The sequence below is a fragment of the Bicyclus anynana genome, chromosome 6, assembly GCF_947172395.1.
Source record: "Bicyclus anynana chromosome 6, ilBicAnyn1.1, whole genome shotgun sequence".
Taxonomy (NCBI): domain Eukaryota; kingdom Metazoa; phylum Arthropoda; class Insecta; order Lepidoptera; family Nymphalidae; genus Bicyclus; species Bicyclus anynana.
In genome coordinates, this window is record NC_069088.1 from 17,864,163 (window position 1) to 17,887,023 (window position 22,861).

Sequence of the window (22,861 nt, forward strand, 5' to 3'; positions counted from 1 at the left end):
GGTTTCCTCACGATGTTTTCCTTCACCGAGACACGTGATATATAATTTCTTAAAATGCACAGAACTGGAAAGTTGGAGGTGCAATGCCCCGGACCGGAATCGAACCCACAACCTCCGGAATCGGAAGCAGAGGTCATATCCACTGGGTTATCACGAATGAATTATTAATTATATTGAATGATTGATGTTGATGAATTTGATAATTATTATTTCTACACTCTCCGGGATAAAAAGTAGTCTATATTCTGATCCAAGGTCCAATTTATCTCTATACCAAAGATTTAAATCGGTTTGGCGGTTTAGCCGTGAAAAGTTTACAAACAGACAGATACACTTACTTTTGCCTTTAGAATATTAGTATGGAAGTAAGTAGGCAGTTAATTAAATAAGCAGTATGACGTATGCGAGTTACTAAAGGCGAATTCTCGGATGTCAGTCACTCGAATCTCGAAACATCTCAATTATAAACGTGCAATTCATATATACGAGTATATTATACTCGTGGCAGATAGGTTTCAAACAGTGATGGGTTCAAAAGTCATCTATATCGGTCTGCATGCAAAAACAGTCTATAACCAGTCTTGAACTAAATTACTACGGTATAATCCTTTATGAAACATTGATAAAAAAAAATATATATAAAACGCTATAGTTGTCTTTACGATTTTTGAAAGTTCTACTCGATTTCTCCAGGATCCCATCATCAGATCCTGACATGATTACTATAGGACCAACTGGAAAGCTTACCCTCTCAAACGAAAAAAGAATTTTTTAAATCGGTTTAGGCGTCTTCGAGTAATCGGTGAACATACATAAAAAAGGAAAAGATTCCGACGAATTGATAACTTCCTCCTTTTTTAGAAATCGGTTAAACATTAAATCTAATAACTCGTGTTGTACAATGATTACTATAGATTAAAAGATGTTATGAATCTAAATAATTGATCTAGATATTAAAACTATCGTCAAAGTCATCATCAGTCTATTTTACTGGTTTACAGGCCACATTCCTTTGAGGAAAAGCGATACAAATGGTGGCTTAGACCCGCCATGGCGTTCCAATCGAGGTTAGCGGATATCGGAAAATAATAGGCAGGGGCGTAGCTATCGCCATATCAGCCGTATTAATGATACGGGGCCCCGGGCAACAAGGGCCCCTTACGTGTGAAAGCAAACATTTGTAAAATAAAGGTCTTGTAAAATAAAATCCACAATCTATTTTTGTCCCTGATTAAGTTAAGCGTGTGCCCAAAAGTTGGAAAAATGGAAACATCTTTCATAGGTTAAGTCACTGTCATATTTAAGTACTTTAAGCGAGCTAAAGGCCTCTTTCATCCCGGAAAAATCCATAGGTCTCGCGGGATTTGTGAAAAGTGAATTCAACGCGGAGGAAGTCGCGGGAGTCTTAAAAAATAAAAAATAAAAATAAAAAAATCTCACTCCACTGAGCGCACATGCACTGAGTGTTTTACACTTCCTGAACATACAACTCGACATTATAGACAATATTTAGGTATTATACGTTAAAATAACTTTCTTTGTTTAATAAGCGACTAAATGAAATTAAGATCATTGGGCGCCTTTGTTCGCCTCAGTTTAGACGCGCTTGTGACATATCTAATAGTATAAAAATCGTTGACACTGACTTTACGACCAATTGGAGGGAAAAGGGAACTATCACTAAGTTATGGGAAATAACAATTTCCGCGAGCGAAGTCATACCCATAGTAATAAGTTTCACAAATAGTAAAATCTCAAAAGACATTTAAAGGGCTTCCTTATTACTATCTAAGTATAAGTGCCAAATAGAAAATTATAGACACGGATAGATTAGCATACCAACTGCAAACACGCATCACTCTCCCACATTACTCATAGACACCATCAGTTTCCCATAGCCGTACTGTCGTTGTAATGAAGATGCGTTAATTATGCATGCCATGCGCATGTTTTATTCATCCGCGTTGCTTTTTAATTGTTGTTGTGCGCCAGTCATTACCTTACGTGTAGACGTGTATGGTACGCAGCCATTTATGTTGATTTCGTTATTGTTTACTCGACTGAGATGAATATCGTGGATAGGAAATTAAATATTACATTAAAGGAAGCCGCTTACAATGGTCTTCTTTAACACAAATCTATATTAGTCACGTGTCTCAAACGGTAAAGAAAAAAACATCGTGAGAAAACCTGCATACCTGAATATCTATGTGGAACTCGTGGCACCTATAATACTTACTTGGGAATAATATAATTTTCCGGGATTCAAAGTAATGTCAGCTTAGCAGACGCCCGAGACCCCGTACGCGTCAAATTCTGGTTAACACAAATTTCACGGGAACCATGATATTTTTCGAAATGAAAAGTAGCCTATGTGTTAATCCAGAGTAAAATCTATTTCCATTCCAAAGGAAATGTCCCAAAATCATCATCATCATCATCATATCAGCCGATGGACGTCCACTACAGGACATAGGCCTTTTGTAAGGACTTCCAAACATCACGATACTGAACCTGCATCCAGCGAATACTTGCGACTCGCTTGATGTCGTCAGTCCGCCTGGTGGGGGGTCGGCCAACACTGCGCTTACTAGTGCGAGGTCGCCATTCCAGCAAATCCCAAAATGGGCCTTCATTATTTATAATTTATAATTTTCAAGCGGGTTGATAGTATTTTTTACGGATAGAAGACACAAATTGTTGCATAAAAAATTTTAATAAAAAAAATTCGACCGACTTCAAAAACATAAAACATACTGACTAAACTAAAAAGCGAAAAATAACATCGCATCAATTAAGAAAATCTTAATCGGCCCAACGGCGAAATGGAACCCAGGACCTCCGTCTTGTCCACCGCGCCACTGAGGCCGTCAACACTAGTTTTTATTGGGAGTAATTTTTTGACTTATTTAAACACTAGCAGACGCCACGCGGTTTCAGTCGCATAGTTCTCGTTGCCTATAAAGCCTTTAGCACCCAGGGACAGCCTCGCAGTAGTAAAAGAATTTTTCAAATCGGTCCAGTAATTTCGGAGCCTATTCAATGCAAAGAAACAAACAAATCTTTCCTCTTTAAAATGTTATAATATTAGTATAGACTACAACTAGCGACGTTTGCGCCTTCGTCCGCGTGAAACTATGTAAACTTTAAACTACCCCTGCCCTACCACAGACCCTACCCTCTTTTAAATTTTTTTCTGTCATAAGAACCTTCTCCTGACATTTGACAATAACATTAACAATCGAATAAGAAAAAATAGTGAAAAGTGACGGTCCAGCCGTTCACGCGTAATGGCGTACTGACAGTACTGACTAAGGGCTATGTGTATGTAGATCATATGTATGTAATGTAATCTTATATGTAATGAGTGGACTCATTTTTATACAGATATTGCGAATGCGAATTGCGATACGAAACGAATTACGAACATCTTTCTGACAGAATGATGCTTTCAAAAATTTTTTGAATTTGATTTGACTTTGATAAACTCATTTAAGTTTTGTAGGCTATACTTGTAGCTATGATTAAAGCAAAAGCATAGCGCGAGGTAAACTACGAGTGGCTCCATCTACTGGCGTCCGTATAAACGTGGAGAACTCTGTTTCCATTGCTTACACGGGCGTCCTCTATCTCGTGAGGTACAAATGGCCATCTCTGATGCAGGCAACGACGGAGAAGACGATTTAGATAACGCAAACATCGGCCAAGACACCGCCCGGCTGCAGGACAGCGATACGATCGCAGTTCGCTGAATCGTATCGATGTTCTTCGTTCAACAATACTCAGCCAAACGTTGTTTAATCACTTTTTACTACGTAAACGGTACGGCAGTTTGATCGTGAAGCCGTAATCCCACACTCAGCCAGCACTCACTTATTTTTTTCTCTCGTTGCCACTAGATGGCGCTGTTTCAATTCCTTGGAAATTCGCGTTTACGGTTACGCGAGCGTCACAGTATGAAAACTGCCACTAGGCACTCTGGACTACACACCTGGCGCAGGGTAACCGCCGAATCGCTTTTAGCACGGGACAAACTACCGGATATGACACCGCTCCAGCTTTGGATAGCGAGGAGTCGCAGTCCGCGTAGGGGCACCGATCAGACTGAACAAATAAAATCGACTCTTAGGGTGGCCGCTCATTTTCAATTTTTAGTTGGCCGATAGTTTGACGACTTTTTAATTGTGCGTGATTTAGTTTGACAGATTTGCGGGCTGTCATACATCGCTATACCTGTTTTGTATTCGGCCGATTAACGCCCGAAATTAATAATCAATCCTAATCCGTTTTTTCCTGTCTAAGATCGATATTTTAATCCATTTCTTATATAAAGCATGCCAATAAGCGATCCTCGAATCGAGTTTGCAATCTTAAAAATCAATCTATCATTGGGAGGACGGATCACAGATTAGAGATGGCCTCTGTATGAAAATGTAAATTTTTGCGTGTCAATAACCTATCCGACCATTTTGACATATCCATAGATCGGTGTAAACAAAACGAACTTCTGTACTCAAACTACAAAAACGTCAGTTCAAGTTGTCAAAAATTTTCCGTTCCATTTTCGGTAGTGCGTTCTTCGTGTAGTGTGTATTTGATAATAAAATGAATTTTTTACGTGTTTTGAAATGTAAAGTCATATTTAGCTTAAAACATATTTCAAGTAGGTATTCCGTTTTTAATTTAAAGATTTGTTACATTTATAAAACGTTGAATAAAAAGTATTATTGAATTAAGCACTGTGCTAAGAACGGAACGACAAGGAGGGAAAAGATCGCTTGCGATCCGTCAGAAAAACATATTTAGATTGCAAAGTTTTAATATTGGCACGAAGATTAGAGATCAATCGGGCGATTGGCAACAATCTAAGATTTATTTGAATCTTAGATTGGAGATACATTATTAATTTCGGGTAACTCGGCCAACTAAAAGTCGTAAGTGAGCGGGGGCTCTTAGGCCAAGATGCCTCAGGGCAGGCTTGGGAGACAATGACCCCACTGCATTGCATACAACAGAAACAGATTTTAACTTTGATATAATAAAACGAAGTTTCAAATAATAAATTGGGCCAATTAATAAAGAGGTTTGGTCCTGCAGTGAGCCGATACAATGCAAAAGAAATAAAATGTAGCTTTTTAACTCACAAGAAAGTTCAAACTCAAACAGTGCTCTAATAGTGAAAGCATCTATGATATAGCCGAGTATTGTTCATTAGCTTATACTGTTACTTGTCTCATGATTTGCATCGCGTTTCCGATATAATAGCAACTAGTCTTTTAAAAGGTTTTACGTCTTATATATTTCGTAAAACATTAAAAAACCCGAAAATGTGCGTTGGGATCCGTAGATGAAATTAGCCCTTTAAACCCATAAAGTTTTTTAAAATTATTTTTACCACACATACCAAATTTCAGCTTTTTAACCGACTTCAAAAAAGAGACGGTTCACAAATCGCGACATACGTATGCTATTTTTTGTTACCTCATAACTTCGTCATTTCTTAACCGTTTTTTTAAATCAAATAAAAAGGTAGCACATACGATGTTATTTTAGGCTTTTTAGTATTGTGATTTTGAAATCGGTTTAATTTTTTTGTTATAAAGATTTTTTAGTCGAGCAGACTCTGAGTTATCTAACTGACAACTTTATCTGATATATATCGAAGACCTATCTAACGATTCCCACAGGCCAACATTGTGAAATAAACGAGTATAAAAGTCTCCACTTCACATGTAGGGCACCTACCCTAAAAGGTTATATTTGTCAAGATATTATTTTACGACTTTGCTTACATTTTTATTTTCTCATGCTGAATTACAGCTTTCTAAATAATACATAAATTCAAGTAGTAATAGTGTCTGCGCTAAGTCGCAGACAGACTCGACGGACATGGCGAAACTATTAGAGTTCCTTGTGGACTACGGAACCCTAAACAACATACAGATCATGTACATTTTTAGGATTTCGTAGTGAACAATAGTTTCGCCATGTCCGTCGGTTTGCCTGTTCGTGGAATTAGTATGTCGTTCATAGGTCCTCATGAAAAAAAATGCAAATTTTTGTTAGGTCATTTGTCTCCCCCTTATAATAGCCTATGCCAGCTAATAGGATGGTTTTGGTAAGAAAACAAAAGAAAAAGATATAATTACCTGTCCTATTAAACGTAAAAGTAAAGTTGAGGGCAAAAGCTAAAGAGCTATTTATTACCAGCGATGCATCCAAACCTTTCAAATTCAGACACTTAGCTGCGGTTTGAAAAAACGAACAAAACTCGAGCAAAATGAGCCATAACTAGAGCAGCGTGTGGCAACTGCAATAGGCACACAAGCACAATGGACCAAGGGCCTGCAATAGCCACACATACATCAATGGTCAAAAAAATGGTCGCATGGCGCAGTGTGTAGTGACCCTGCTTTCTGCATCCACGGTTGTGGGGTCGATTCTCACATCATAATTATCAATCCATATTCGGCTCGCTGCTGAACTCGAGTCTTCTCTCAGAATGAGAGGTGTTAGGCAAATAGTCCACCACGGCAGCCCTATGCGGATTGGCAGACTTCACACTACCAGAGAATTAAGAAAATTCTCCGGTATGCAGGTTTCCACACGATGGTTTTCCTTCACCATTTGAGACACGTGATATTCAATTTCTTAAAATGCAAACAACTGAAAAGTTAACTTATACACTAGCGGACACTCGCGACTTCGTCCGCGTGGTAATCGATGTAAACTTTCAACCCCTATTTTACCCCCTTTTATTTTTATTTTCGCATGTGTTATGAATAATAAATAGTCCACTAATTAAAATCTTGAATGACATTATTTTTGGTATTTTTTTGGTAGTACAAAAACAAAAAAAGTATGTTTCACTACCTTTTGACTTTAATTTCGCGTAAAATGTATCCTATAACCTGCTTTGTATTATGGTCTCAAACCGTGCCAAGTTTCATTTGAATTCATTCAGTAGTTTCAGCGCAATGCCCGGACAACATAATTTACGGACAGACAAAAAAAAATACTTTTGGATACTAATATCAATTACAGAATTTTACCTGTTATAATTTTATTATAAGTATAGATTATACACATAATGATTATATATATAATATATGTATATATGCAGGGTATATATTTTTTATTATTTACCTTACCTTACTACAATCTCTTGATTACAATCTCATTTGATGGTAAGTGATAATGCAATCTAAGATGGAAGACTAACATCTTAGGAAGAGGATGAAAATCCACACCCCTTTCGGTTTCTACATGATACGTACCGGAACGTACATGATAATTCAGCTATCTTAATACCCATAACACAGACTAGACTAGACAGTGATGTTTGTATTGCTTAAGTATATATGTATTTATTATTTACTAGCAGACGCCCGCAACTTCGTCTGCCTTTAGACCTCCTTAATCCAGACCTTACAGTAGTATCATGAACTGACAAAGCTTCCATGCATTAACAAAACGAGATATGTCTGGACATAGCATGCTCACGTTCTACAATAACACACTGCAAGTGGAGCGACGTGACATAACATCGGCTTTTTGTTGCCGGCAGATATGCCGTGATATATCGTAACAGTTTTTAACAGTAACAGGTGTGATAAACATTTTTTTAATATCTCTGATGATTCAAAATTCGATCATGACTATTTTAATTAACTCCATAACTAATAAGGGATTTTTGTATCATCATTAGCGGACGCCCGTAACTCTAGCTGATAATGTTTTTGATTGTGTTACGATCACTGACAGATGACTATAGATTGGCAAGTTCGTTGATGACACTCCCATGATATGCGGGCGACGGGGGGGAAGGACTGCGAGGGCATGAAGTCGTGCGCGCGGGGTATCGCTTCCCCCTTCCCGGTGCGCGCGGACCATCGGGAGTGTTACGAATGAATCTGCCAAGCTATAATGACTATTGAGAGTGACGGCTTAACGTAGCTTAAGCACGGTTAACTCCATCAACTTGTCACCCCCGAACTGCTATCGAAAATTTCTTAAAAAGAATAAAAATCTCAATAAGACAGCTCGAACCTCAATATCAGGCCTTACACACAGGGATCTCGTGGCCCGAAGCCGAATTTCACGGTTCCCGTTCCCTTAGGAATACGGGGATAATATATAGCCTTCCTCGATAAATAGGCTATCTAACACTGAAAGAATTTTTCAAATCGGACCAGTAGTTCCTGAGATTAGCGCGTTCTATCAAACAAACAAACAAACTCTTCAGCTTTATAATATTAGTATAGATTTGTCTGAAAATTTTCAATCGAAGAACCCTACTTGTGTACTGCTTACTAGGTATTTAGCATTTTTTTAGTTTAAGTTAGTAATTAGTGTTACATTACTCCGACACGGCGTTGTAAGTTTTGTAATGTTTGACAACTAAATATTTTGATAAAAAGGGGAAAGCGAATTATTGAAATTCGTTCCATCACAAAAATGTGGGTAAATTGCAGCAAATAGTTCTGCATTGTTAGGAATTTCTGAATACAGAATTCATAATATTATTGCCAGCATATTGACAGACAAATGTATAAAAGCGAAGCTACTAATAATTAGATTTTTTAATTGATTATATTCCAATAATATTGCAGATTACCACGCAGGTATGTAATTGTTATCACATTTACATACCTGCGTGGTGTGCCTCACCTATAGTTCTTCTTAGCTGTAAGATAACGAAATTAGAAGGCTCAATAGATTCGCAGTAAATCTGAAGGACTATCCGTTAGTCTTACTTAGTCCAATGTTGCTTCGCTGCTTCGGTGGAAACATGAACAAGTTTCCACTGAAGCACCGAAGCATATAATAAGGCTTAAATCTGAGCTTATATTTTACCACTTGCTGTATTTTTTTGACCGGAAATTGTTGTCTGCTTCATCTTCATTACTTTTTTATATCCAAGGTCTTACATGGGGTCTACCGTCTAGGTGATGTCGGTATGTTAGTCATAACATAATTGGTCTAGCGTTTTAGGGGTCCGCAAAGAATTTGAAATATTTCTATAGGACCATTGTCTGGTGCATGTCATCACGAAAACAAGACAATAATCTTGTTGTCAAATAATTATTGTTTCTAATGTTGCACTGTAGTGCACAGGTCACTCTTATAAAAGAGACTTATTTATTATTTGTATTTTAGACTCACCACACTGTTCTAACATGGGTTGACGAGCATAATGATAACGTCCGATTCTGTTACAATTACTCTTGTATCAAAATAATTGTGACCGTTATCGACAATTTAACGTGGAATTTATAACACAATTAACTGTTCAACTCCGGACTGATATTTGAAACTATTTTAAAACGCAACGAAAACGAATGAACCGCATTTCAAATACACACAGAAAACTAAAAAGCTTTCTTTTTCCAACTAAGATTAAAAAATTACAACTTCAATTTTTTTATTAAATCGTTGACAAACGCTGCGTTATAAATTGAGTTTAAAATTAGTTACGTACTAGTGAAGGCATACATTCAATATTATTTTTTTATTTATTAATCTATACTAATATTATAAAGCTGAAGAGTTTCTTTGTTTGTTTGATTGAACGCGCTAATCTCAGGAACTACTGGTCCGATTTGAAAAATTATTTCTGTGTTAGATAGTTAGATAGTGTCAGCTAGTTGTTCTTTAATAATGAAATAGAAACCGAAATTCAACATATACCACAATTTGGTTTTATTGTGCACTGGTAACTTAATGGCTTACATTTATATACCTTTTAATTTTCAAGTATCTATTCCAATTATAATTACATTGTCTAAGTATAAAAGCTCTCGATTCGGTTTATGGTTCACGCATCCGGAACCCTCTCGATCAGGTTCACAACTCTCGCCTGACCCTCTTTGCATTATTGTCAAAATATGAAGCGATAAACACAGTCGGCACTCGTATGCCTTATCTCAGCACCCATTGTTCGTGCACAATGCCATCTGATGTCATTGTCGAAATCATTTCGGACGTAACTCGTATCATCTGCTGTCCGGAGACGGCGCTGATGCATTTTGAATCAAAAAGGCGTCGTTTTAGGAAATCCTTTCAACTATAAATGAGGAAAACCAGGCTCTGTTGTAGGCAAATGAGGAACAGTCATAGCTTAGCTGTGTCCATCTGTCCGTCTGTACGCGGCTGAGCTCTCTCAATATTTATCATTCTTCATCGGCCTATTTACGGTCCGCTACCGTATCAAGTTTCCATCTTTATAGGAGAGGAGATATATTGCAGATTGGTGGGCTTAGGGTTAAATTATTTGACGACCGCTATCAGATGTTATGATATGTATGAGGATAGTAACGAGCTCTCCGAGACATGGGGTATAACTAGTGTAACTCCACCAACTTCCCAACTCCCGGCTGAGAATTTGTACTGAAAATGTCTTAGAAGATAAAAAACTCAGGAACTCAGGACTCGAACCCAAGTTTTTGTGTATTTAAATTATCGCGTATATACCTATCCTTTATCAATGGATTTATTTAATTCGAACTACGGATTTTGACGGCCTCCGTGGCGCAGTGGTATGCGCGGTGGATTTACAAAACGTGGTCCTGGGTTCGATGATTGAGGTTTTCTTTATTGGTCCAGGTCTGGCTGGTAGGAAGTTTCGGCCGTGGCTAGTTACCACCCTACCGACATAATAATAATTGTTTATTTGCAAGAATACAGACGTACCGCCTAGTGTTTTATCGTTTCGGTACGTTCATCCTCCCGGTTTCATCCTCCTCCTAACAAGTTAGCCCGCTTCATTCTTAGATTGCATTATCCCTTACCATCAGGTGAGATTTATAGTCAAGGGCAAATTGTAGAGAATAAAAAAATAAAAAAAAAACTAGAAGTTCCTGAAAATATAGCGCGTTCATCAATACAGACAAACTCTTATAATATTGATATTGCTTATGCACAGTATAGATTAAAGTCCCATCACAAGTAACTCAAGAAGTGGCTTATGAAGCCATCGTTTGTCAACAAATGAGTAAAAAAGTTATGCAAAATACATTGCAGAATTCAGGCATGCTTCAGATTGCTTTCAAATATACTTAATTTTTTTTTCTATTATTTAAATTTGGTAACTTTAGCTAAATCTATGAAGTAACGTAATTGAAGTTAGGGTTGTCGATTTTTTTTTATTATATTGGCCCGTGACTTCGGCTGCGTGGAATACACCGTGCATTGGTTTGTTAGGTCATGGTTGTTAGGTAATGGATTAGACAATATTTTTAGAAGAAAACTCCCAGGTCGCTTTACTTCCAATAATAGCTCATTGTCAAATTTCAACAAAACCTTTGTGATAAATTAATCTATGTATTAGTGAAAACCGCATGAATATCCGTTCACTAGTTTTTGAGTTTATCGCGAAGAGACAATCTGACATACGTGACGAAGGACTTTGTTTATTAATATCCGAGTACCTACTAGCGGACGCCCGCGACTTCACCCGCGTAAAATAACTAAGCCATGATATTTTTTATTTTACTACTCGTATAAGTTTTCTTCTTCTTGAGTCACTCTATCTATTGTTCAAATCCACATTAAAATCCCAGCAGTAGGCTTCTTATCTAATTATATTTAAGCATTGAAAATTGAGTCAATTATAACATACCTACTAGTAGTAAATATTGTATAGCAAAGCGAATCTATATTAATATTATAATATTGATGTTTGTTTGCTTAAACGGGCTAATTTCAAATTTGCCACCAACCAAGCGGGTGAAACCGCGCGGCGTCAGCTAGTTAGTTTCCATGACGTAGTTTTATCTACAAAGCAGCAACCCTAGCAGCAGATCTTTCTCTTTGCACTAACGTAGCAATCTTCCGCAGGTCAAGGACGGTGACTGCGAGAGCCAGCGCTCGGCTCGCCTGCCCGACACTGCCAGCGGGCTGGAGGAGAAACTGTGAGTCTTCCATACTTTACTAGCCCACGCCAGTGAATTCGTCCTTATATAAACCCTGTACCACGACATTATTTAAGTATTTAAGCATTATACTCGTACTTTAAAAAGTGCTTAATATTTTTCTCTGAATCTTGCCATCACAAACTAGTCCATTCGTTTCATCCAATTACCATAGTACGAGTAAAACAAACAAGCACTGTATCTAATGCAAATGATATTCTAGTGTCTTACATACAGTATAATGTAAATAATGTAATAGGCTCTTTGAGAGATGCCATCTTAATATCCAGGAAGTCTAGATCGCTCCGACGCAATGTTTTCTGTACGCCTGTGTTACGTAACCACTTTGTCTGTTGAGTTAGGACATACAGAATTAAGTTCGACTTAATGCTACTTGATGAGTGAGACATCGATTTGAATCGCATTTAGTCTTGAATAAAGATGCTATTAGCTTTTTGTTTTGGTGATACAAGAAAATAGAAAAAAAATATGAATTAGTTACTCTTAAAATGAGTAGCTATTAATAGAATTAAAAAAGTTATGCTATTTTCTTTATATATATATATATATATATATATATATATATATATATATATATAATTATCTATATTATTATTGATTGTTTGAACGTGCTAATCTCAGGAACTACTGGTCCGATTTGAAAAATTCTTTCAGTAGATTCAGTAGGACCAGTAGTTCCTGAGATTAGCGGTTTCCCCCGCGTAAGAATACGGGGATAATATATTTAATATCCCCGTATTTTTACGCGGGGCAAACCGCGCGGCATCAGCTAGTTCTAATATAAAATAACTCGCTACGAAACCACGCATAAGGTCGACTTCTACTACTTATTTTTACCTCTGCGTGTGTTCTGTTATTTTTATATCAATACTATTATTTTCATGTTAATAATTTCTTAGAGATATAACAAAATAATGTACGATGGGATATTTCACTTTTAAAAACCTTTTATTGGGTTCTCGGGGGAAGTTGCTGGCCCAACAACCTGCATTGGAAAAGTGTGGTGGGTTTAAGCTCCTTATCCCCTCTTATAAAAAGAACAAGCTCCTGTAGTGGGTTGTTAAAATAGGCAGACAATGACGAGTGTTTGCGATAAGTAACCATTTTCTCATGTGACATTCCAGAGCTCAGCGCGTGGGCCAAAATTTAATTATTCTTACAATAATACAGCCTTGTGAGTGTCACTGAAGATATTGTAATGTTAACCGCCTTTAAATAAATGGTAGTATTTAAATATTTTGTAGTGATATGTAGTAGGTAGGGCAAGTCAAGTGTAGGGCTTCCTGATATTCTTGCAACGCGAGTGAAACGGCGGGCCACAGCTAGTTATATAATATATTCTAAATAAGCTTGCTATATTCTATTTTCATCGACTGATAATACTTTTATTTAGGTATCTAGGGTATCTATATACAGGGTGATTCGGACTTTAGTGCGGACATTTTTTTTCGTGGTTCTGTATCATTAATAGAACATAAATCTACAAACAGTTCGATACATTTTATGTAATTTTTTTTTTCAATTTATGTCTCAGAAATAACAAAATAATGGACACATTCCCAAACAAACTGCGCAACTGCTGGCGGCACTTTGTAAGACGCCGACAAAGAAATACCGGCAGTAGTCATATCGCTTCGGCTTCGGCTGACGGGGGTGGCAGGGGTGAGGGGATCGAAAAATCCCTGAGGACGCCTGCCGAATTGCCGATGGGCGACCAGTGACAGACAATCTGCCGTCGCTTGCGCATTTAAGTCGAATCATCCTTTAATGCAAAAGTTTGCGTAATAATAATCATCATTTGTATTTCATTATTCCAATCGAAAGTTTATAATTTTTATTATTACTACGCATTATTGATGGTCCTAAGCCCAATAAAGTATGAAGGGAAAATCGATACTCAACTCAAAAGTGACGACCTTTAATTATTATAAAAAATAATAGGTACAAAAATAAACGTAGAAAGGTCAACGGCCCTCGGCGCGGGCGCTCGCTAACCTAGTACCTACCAGCTGATTTTGTAGTTGCCTATTACTGTGCTATTACTTAGTACAGCGATAGGGTGACCCTCAAATTCTGTTTAAATGTTTAAACTTTAGCTAACGATAACTTTGTTATTGTTGAGTTAAAAAAAAAAAGAAAAAATACGTGTTCATTAAATTTTGTTTATGTACAAAATATAAAAATATCCGTACTTGAAAAAATTTCTTCCTGTATATCTAGGGGTAGGGTCTAATCCCCCCAATAAAAACAAATAACAATTGCCACCAAAAGAAATTACGAACACCGATGTGACCTTCGTGATAATAAAAATGGCATGCCAATGCAACACAACTAGCGTGATAGGTGTGTTTTGTCAAAAAACGTTCGTAATAGAAAGAGGGCCAGCGATAGCCAGACATACCTCATTTATGACGAGGATCCAAAGTAACCCAAAAGTGATAACTTTATCTAATTGCTTTAATTTTTTCGTATTACTCATTTATTGATGACTACATAACAATTTTAATAGCTAGAAGTATTTATAAATATATAACCTAAAGCGGTAAAACAAAAAGGGAAATATAAAATTATTACTAAAGAATTAGGCGTAGAATGTAATTAATTATTGTATTTAATTAAGAATCCTCTTTTGTCGAAAATATGTGAGGAACATCTTGGCAACAGCAACATAGATTGTTATCTTTTTAGTCTGTGGTCGTAAAATCAGTCCAAAGTTTGCTGCGTCAGTTACCATGCGGTGTACCCTCCCATATGAAGTTATCACTTCAAAAAAAGTGTGTGTCAGCTCCGATTCACGAATGGAGTTTACTATTTCAGATCGACTGTCTAAACTACATGTGTACGTCTCAATAGAACGCCTGAAAAGTGAAAGGTGCGCAGAATAGTTTGCGCACAAAAAACGTAACGCTGTCATTCGATCATCGAATTTTATTGCCTATATTTTTTTCATACCGGGGGCTATATATGAAAAATCGATTCTTAAGGAGTAAACTCCAATAACGCTTAATATTCTGACGGTTTTGCCTGTGGGCCCTTAGAACTTGCTACCTTCCAAAGCCACCACAGTCAAAACATAATTGGCTACTGTATTTATGAGTACCTAGTAGGAGCATAGGCTGACAAACTTCAGCCTTCATAAAATGAGGTAAGTCTGGGTGTTGCAGGCTCTTAGTATTAACGTAATCGGATCGGCAATAATGTGAGACTAACAATAACACTCAGTATCTCGTACAAGAAGTGAATACATCGAAACAATGGCCGCACAAAAACTTCGTCTGCAACTCACGTTTCCTTTCATTTATGATACAATTATTCTTTACGTGTTACATATATCTACATGTTTATATATCATTTTTAAATAAACATGTTAACGAGGAGTTTACCTTTTTAATCGACTTTCAAAAAGGAGAAGGTTCTATGTTCGGCTGTATGTATGATAATAATATACACTTCCTTTTGCCTTCGGGCCCTATGAGGCAATGCTTCTGCGCTCGCCCAAACGCCCCGGTGACGACCCTGAGATCCCATCATGGAGCCCACTGCACTACATGATCAGAAAAACAATCTTGCTTTGAAGATCAAAATCAAATCAAAATTTGTTTATTGCGAATTCAGGTTACAGTCAGATCTTATTGAAATAAACACCAAATTCCGCCTTACAGCTTGCAATATCATTATAAAAAACATTATTATTTACAATAATCAATTCACACATTTATTTGTACAGTGATTAATTAATTAGTAGGTACATTGAATATTTTAAAGAATAATTCTAATGATGCCTTTACGTCAATATAATGTCAGTTTATGTCAAAGATAAGTAAAATGATAAATTGCAAAAAAAAAAAAATTAGTCATTAATATGGTGTATTTGTATAGTAAGACTATAATAAGTCTTGAAATCAATTGAAATTGGTTTATTCATCAAGGTACTCTTTGATGGAGTAGTATGCTTTGTTTATTAAAAAATTCTTTAATTGTTTCTTAAACCTTGCCAAGTTGGAATTATTTTTTATATTAAATGTCAGCTTATTGTAAATATTTATTGATTGGCAAAATACACTTTTCCGAAACTGTGCTGATTTTGCAGCTTCTCCACACAACCTTAGAGGACGTCTTTTATTATTCAAGTTTTTGAAAAGTGATAGGTTAGCATGTACAAATACTGCTGTTTCAAAGATATACAGAGAAGGAAATGTCAAGATTTGTAACTCTTGAAAATGGGGTTTACAACTATCTGTCCAGTGTAGATTCCTTATTGCTCTGATGCATCTTTTCTGAGCTTTAAAAACTCTTTCTCTGTCGACTGAATTACCCCAGAACATTATTCCGTATCTCAGAGTTGATTCGACATATCCAAAATAAGCAATACGCAGTGTTTCAATATTAGCTGATTTGTTTAACTTATACAGCGCGTAGGAAAATTTAAACAATTTCTTCAAGATGCCTATCAACAATTATTCCTAAAAACTTAGTCTCACCTGTTTCGCTAACTTGCATACCCTTATGATTGATATTATTTGTTGATATTCCAAATCGATCCCAATTAAAATTCATAATTTTAGTCTTCTCCAAATTAATACTTAAATTATTTTTTACAAGCCAATCAATTACTTGATCTAAGGATGTATTTATATCATCCTCATAAGATAATGTATTATGACGTTCATATAATATTGTACAATCGTCTGCAAAAAGGACCATAGGTTGAGATATTACTGAAGGGAGGTCATTAATATATATAATAAATAACAATGGGCCTAGAATGCTCCCTTGTGGCACACCATACTTAACACAACGGGATGTTGAGTTATAAGATATCTCTGTTAAGTTATTAGGACATATTCTACTAATTTCAGTAATTTGAGATCTATCAGTGAGATAAGACGTCAAGAGATCTAACACAGTTCCTCGGACACCATATCTATATAATTTATGTAACAAGATATTATGATCCACAAAATCGAAAGCTTTTGTCATATCCATGTACAATGCCGCTATAGGTATTTTTCTATCTATACAAGTCATGACTTTGTTAAGGAGTTCATAAATTGCCATGTTTATTGACTTCTTTTTCCTAAACCCTTTTTGCTCATTCACTAGGATAGCATTTTCTTCGAGGTATTTATAAAGTCGATTATATATTACTTTTTCAAAAACTTTCGCAAATATCGTAATTAAAGCAATGGGTCGATAGCTACTAACATCACTTCTGTTATTTTTTTTAAATAGTGGTTTAATAATTGTGAGTTTTAAGGCCTTCGGAAATTTACCGCCCTGGATACATATGTTTATAATATGACATATAACCTCAGAGATATATAGTGATGACGCCTTTACCACTTTTGTTGTTATACCGTCATAACCTGTGCTTTGCGTATTTTTCAGGGATTTTATTATTTGGAAAACTTCCATAGGTGTGACAGGGTACATAAACATAGATGAGCATTTGTTAAAATTAATATGATTAAAGCTCTCATTAACCGTATTTAATCGTGATTTATTAGAAATATCAATAAAGTAATCATTAAATATTTGAGCTATTTCTGTCGGATTTGTAACTTCTCGATTCATAAAATTAATTTTCTCAATTTGCTTGTCATGAGATGTATACGATTTATTGTTTTTAATAACCCTCCAAGTAGCTAAGCATTTATTTTTTGCATTTGCTATAAAGTAATTATTTTGAGATTTTTTTGTTAGCTGAATAATTTTTTTCAACCTTTTGGCATACATTTTAAATTTACTTTTTGATTGAGTACTAGGATTTTTACGAAAACTCCACAATAAACTTCTTTTTTTACTACTGCATAACTTGATTCCTTTCGTAATCCATTTTGGCTTGTTTTTTAATGAAATCTTAATTTTTATAGTTGGAAAACATAAGTCATAAAATAATTTAAAGAGGTCAAAGAAATAATCAAAGGCATCATTAGGATCATTTGATAAAAACACTTCGTTGTAGGATAAAGCATTAATGCATTCCGTAAATTTTTTTAAATTTTCAGAGCAATAGTCGCGCTTAAAACTGTACCAATTTGTTAAAACCCGAGTCTTTTTTACAGGAATTTTTACAACTTGGGCAGAGTGATCAGATAAAGCAAATTCTCTTACTTCACCTTTGACCTTGTTAATATTATGGAATGCATTATCCAGACAGGTACCACTTGACAACCTTGTCGGTTCATTAAATTCTATATTTAAATTGTAACTGCTCAAAAGTAGTCGGAAAGAATTCGTTATATTATTTACTTTAAGCGTGTCAATATTAAAATCGCCCATAATAATTATCTCTTTGGATTTAAAGCAATATTTGTGTAAGATATTTTGAAATATTTTAAGAAAAGTGTCGATATCTTTACGCAAATTATTCGGTACTCGGTACATACACATAACAATGATTCCATAACCAACAAGCTCAATTGCACAACATTCAAATAAATTACAGATAGAAAATGATTGAACTTCCTCAATGATGTTGTATTTAATCCCACATTTAATAAGGATACAAACTCCACCATTTCTATTTTCACGCATAAAATAAGACGCTATTTGAAAGTTTGGTACATACAAATGTTCTATATCATCTTCAATCATATTGTGTTCAGTTATACATAAAACTCCGATATGTTTATTTTCATCACTTAATTCCGATAAACAAACCCCAAGAATATCCGACTTACTTATTAGGCCATTTATATTTTGATGCATAAAATAAAGACTATTACTTACGAAAAAAATTTATGGCATTATTAGGACTACTGCTACTATCTGATAACTGAACTTCTGAATAATTATTTACATCTTCGGTCTGAGTTTCTTTATTACATTTAAATAGAACTTTATTGGATTGTCTTACACTTTTATATCTCAAAAAATTTTGCTTATAATCTATACATAAGATCTCTTTTAGTAATGACCTAGATAAGTTAAGCGCAAACCTGTTTCTGTGAGGAATAAATCTGCTATAGTCCATATCCATATATACCGCTTGATTAAAATTGGCACATATAAACTTTAGTTCACTATTGAGCTTTACAATATTTAAATAATCGTTACGGGGTACTTCAGAAACAATTACATTTGTGTTTTTACATGAAGTAAGCCAGTTTATAACATTGCATTTAAAGTGAAACGGATTACAGTCATTTGAACCTGTTAATACAACTACACAGTCTCTAAAACTCTAAGATGCACAAATAGTACTTACTACTGACGGCGGGAGGACATTCCACAATCCACATCTGTCTAATTATAGAAAAGAGATTGTACTACTACTGTGTGTGAATAAATGACAAGAATACATGAATGCCTGCATTAATACAAAACTGCTTAGTTGGTTCAGTGCTTAGCCTATGTGATGTGACTTCGAATTATAAGGGTCTGGATACGAGTCCTGTTTCTCCCAGGACAATACCCTGCGATGTATGAAGTAAACAAACATCCATTCAACAATCCTCACTTTCCCATTCATATATAAATATTTATAGGTACATCGCGTTATCATTAAATGAGTTTCCGTTTAAACGACAAAAATGTACTTGTGAAGTTGGTGCATTAATTACCATGAGCACAACACAAAGTGATCGCTGACCTAGTTCCGTCACCACACAGGGGCACTGGTGCCGCCTTATCATCAGCGCATCGCGTGAAGGACCTCCCTGTGTGTTTAAAACAATACTGTTAATTGTAGAATTGCTACATTTTTAGCCATAATAATTAGTACCTAAATGATGGGTAAAACGGCTGGGTAGGAACTATAATTTAATTTTCTTCCATGGGAAATTATTATTGAACTGTACTGTGATGAGGCTGCATACAAAAAAATAGTGCAGGCCCTTTGTAATGAGCATCAAATTCCTCTCGTCAAGGTTCACCAAGTTCAAAACTTGGTGAATGGGCAGGCTTATGTAAAATTGACAAGGATGGCAAGGTTAGATTGTTGGATGCTCATGCGTAATAATCAAAGACTTTGGTGAGGAGACACCAGCGCTGGATGTGCTGAAAGACTACCTGGATTCTTCAAGCTAATCCTTAGGTGTAATGTCTATATGTCTATTATCCTATTTTATTAGCCAACAGCTGCGTTCAGGTATCTTCTCCTAGAAAAGAGAGATTTAAATCTTAGAGCCACCAACGGTCAAATGGAGGTAGCATACTTAATGTGCTATAATACGTAATTCCATCTAGATCATCATTATGAACCCAAATTCGGCTCTCTGCTCAGAATGAGGGGGGTTAGGCCAATAGTACACCGCGCTGACCCAATGTGGATTGGCAGACTTCATACACGCATAGAATTAAGGATATCCTCTGGTGTGCAAGTTAGCTCACGATGTTTTTCCTTCACCGTTTGAGACACGTCATATTTAATTTCATAAAATGCACACAACTGAAAAGTTGTAATTTCATGCTCCGGACCGGATTCGAACCTACACCCTCCGTAATGAGAGGTCATATCCACTGGGCTATCAAACCTCTATATATTCCTGTTAACTTAAATCTGATTTATCTGAAAAATAGTGCGGATATAGGCTTTCTCGTTGGTACCGTCGCTTTCGATCGCAAGGCCCGGGGTTTGTGTCTCGAGTCTGGCTACAAATTATTCAGCTTTTAGTCGTCGGTCTTGATTGTTATTTTTAACATCTGACCGTAATAGTCAACTATTGTTACCATACACCCGCCAAGTCACATTGGAACAGTGTGGTGGATCTAAGCGCTATATACTCTTTTCTATATGAATATATGTATAAAAAAGATGATATAGAAGAGTTCAGGTCGACCAGGTAGGCCGTTAAATATTAAAAATAATAAAGATTTGTAGTTTAAGTTTCGCTTATAATCCCCCTTCTCAAGTACGAGTTGTTGAGGACAAAGCGAAGTACCTCTCCAATAAATAATAACCGCGACACGTTACAAACAACAATGGCGCGAGATCTTCCGCACTGAACACAAAGAGAGATGTTGCGGCGAAATTACTATTGATTGTATGCGTCGCGTGACGTGGCGCGGGCCTGCTCGTTCTGCAGCCTGCTGTGCTGTAGTGGCGTGTCACACTGAGGACGGGACGGCTGAGGTTTTATAAACATTGGCCAACGAGGTATTAAAGGGACTACGGGCATAATCTGACCAGATTTGTAAAAAATCGCGCACAATAACCAAGCTAGATTTAAATTACATAATAAAATAAATACCACATTTAATTTTATGTATTTTTTTTTACTGTGGGAGTAAAATGTTACAGGTCTTAAAAAGGTGATGCTAATGTGAGATTTTTTATGAATTGAATAATTACGGCAATTATATATTTTTTGATGAGCATAGTATGGGTAGCGAGTATCGACCCTGACTTCTGCATCCAAGATAGTCGGTTCGATTTCCACAACTGTAAAAATTTACTATACCTACAATATTGCGGCCCTTATTATCGCAAACCAAAGTCCTTATTCTATCTATACCATTCCATTTTATATCTGTACGGCCTGAACATCGCTTTCATACTTAGTTCGTGTTATCCTTTAACATTTAACTACCTGGTTGGTCCAGTGGTTAACTGTTGTGGCATTGGATCACAAGATCCTCGGATTTGAGTACTGGGTTTGGCGTTGAAATAGAAGAAGAAGAAAGTTCGTGGTGTCTTGCCGACGATCGCTGTCGTATTATCATTAACATCTAGTACTGTCAAACATTATCATCATCATACATTGTAATAATTATAAACTAAGCCTACTTGAAATGAATGAATTTTGAATTTCAAACAGTATGGTGGGCCTAAGCGCAATGTCTCTGTTCTATAAGAAGAGGTTGATTATAAAACAGAAGGAGGTTTTCAATTTGGTTGTGGCCTTTATTTCATTTCAGTATACATGTGAAACAAAGCTTTTTTTGGAATAAATAAACGCCGCGTCGTCTCCAACCATCGTATGTCTCAACTCTAAGGGTCATTTACTCGGTGACAAACTTGTAATCGAACATCAATATGCAAACCTCCCATCACTTATCATAAAATCATTACCCATCTCCCATGCATACTAAACCATCGTCAGATATGATAATTTATTGATCGGATCTTTCCCTTTTCTTTATTCATAAGTCGTGACCTTCGTTCGTACTGCCTTTGTTGATAAATAACTTGATAAATTATTTTATGATAGTATTGTATTATGTACTTATTGCCAGTCGATGTTAATTAATTACATTCATCGTACATATAATTTCTTAGAGTTAAATGTGTACCTACTTACATTATTTATTTTTAATTACAAGCAATTTAATTACTGCGTTCGCCTATGGAAAAATGTGGATTGTATCCAATGTTAGAAGCAAGGAAGAAGCAATTATACCAAGAGTATCTCTCGGTTCTTCAAGGGACTGTAGACCTGTGATATAGTTTCCATTTCAACTTGATGCCTCTACGCGTTCCTGAGACGTACTACAAAGTGATCATACAAGGATATCGTGTATTTCCTTTTGTGACACGGAACCTTAAAACACTAGAAATGAATTATTTTTTGTTTATTAGTCTTTTAGGTGAACGTAAGTAACATCTAAGTATAAGAGTTGAAAAATGGAGCTCCTAGTTTATGATTTGATTAAATACTTTACGTTTCATAGATATTTCACATCGGGCTTGTAACACCATTGGCATCTTCGCAACGCAATACAATCAAACAAGAGCAGTGTATCTGGGTTACCGATCGTTGCACGAGCCATCGGCCGCGCAGCCTAGCGCACCACTTGCTAATGCATGCGTTGCTCAATCTGCGTGATCTATGGTGATTAGCGAATTATGCCGACGCTGTGCCATGGTGGCCCATTCAATGATGGTTCTATTGGAATGACGTATGTAATAACTGCCTCATTGGTCCAGTGGTTAGTTTATGTGGTTTTGAATCATGAGGTCCTGGATTAAAATATCGAATACTTTT

At 36.2% G+C, this 22,861-nt stretch overlaps 1 protein-coding gene across 2 annotated transcripts in view; it reads left to right on the plus strand.

The window, feature by feature from the left end:
* Positions 1-22,861, plus strand: part of LOC112050214 (neprilysin-4) — a 62,302-nt gene that overhangs the window by 2,792 nt on the left and 36,649 nt on the right. For both annotated transcript variants that reach the window (XM_052882184.1, XM_052882186.1), the window contains exon 2: positions 11,839-11,912. In XM_052882184.1, coding sequence (XP_052738144.1) covers positions 11,839-11,912 — 74 coding nt within the window. The remainder of the gene's footprint in view (positions 1-11,838; positions 11,913-22,861) is intronic.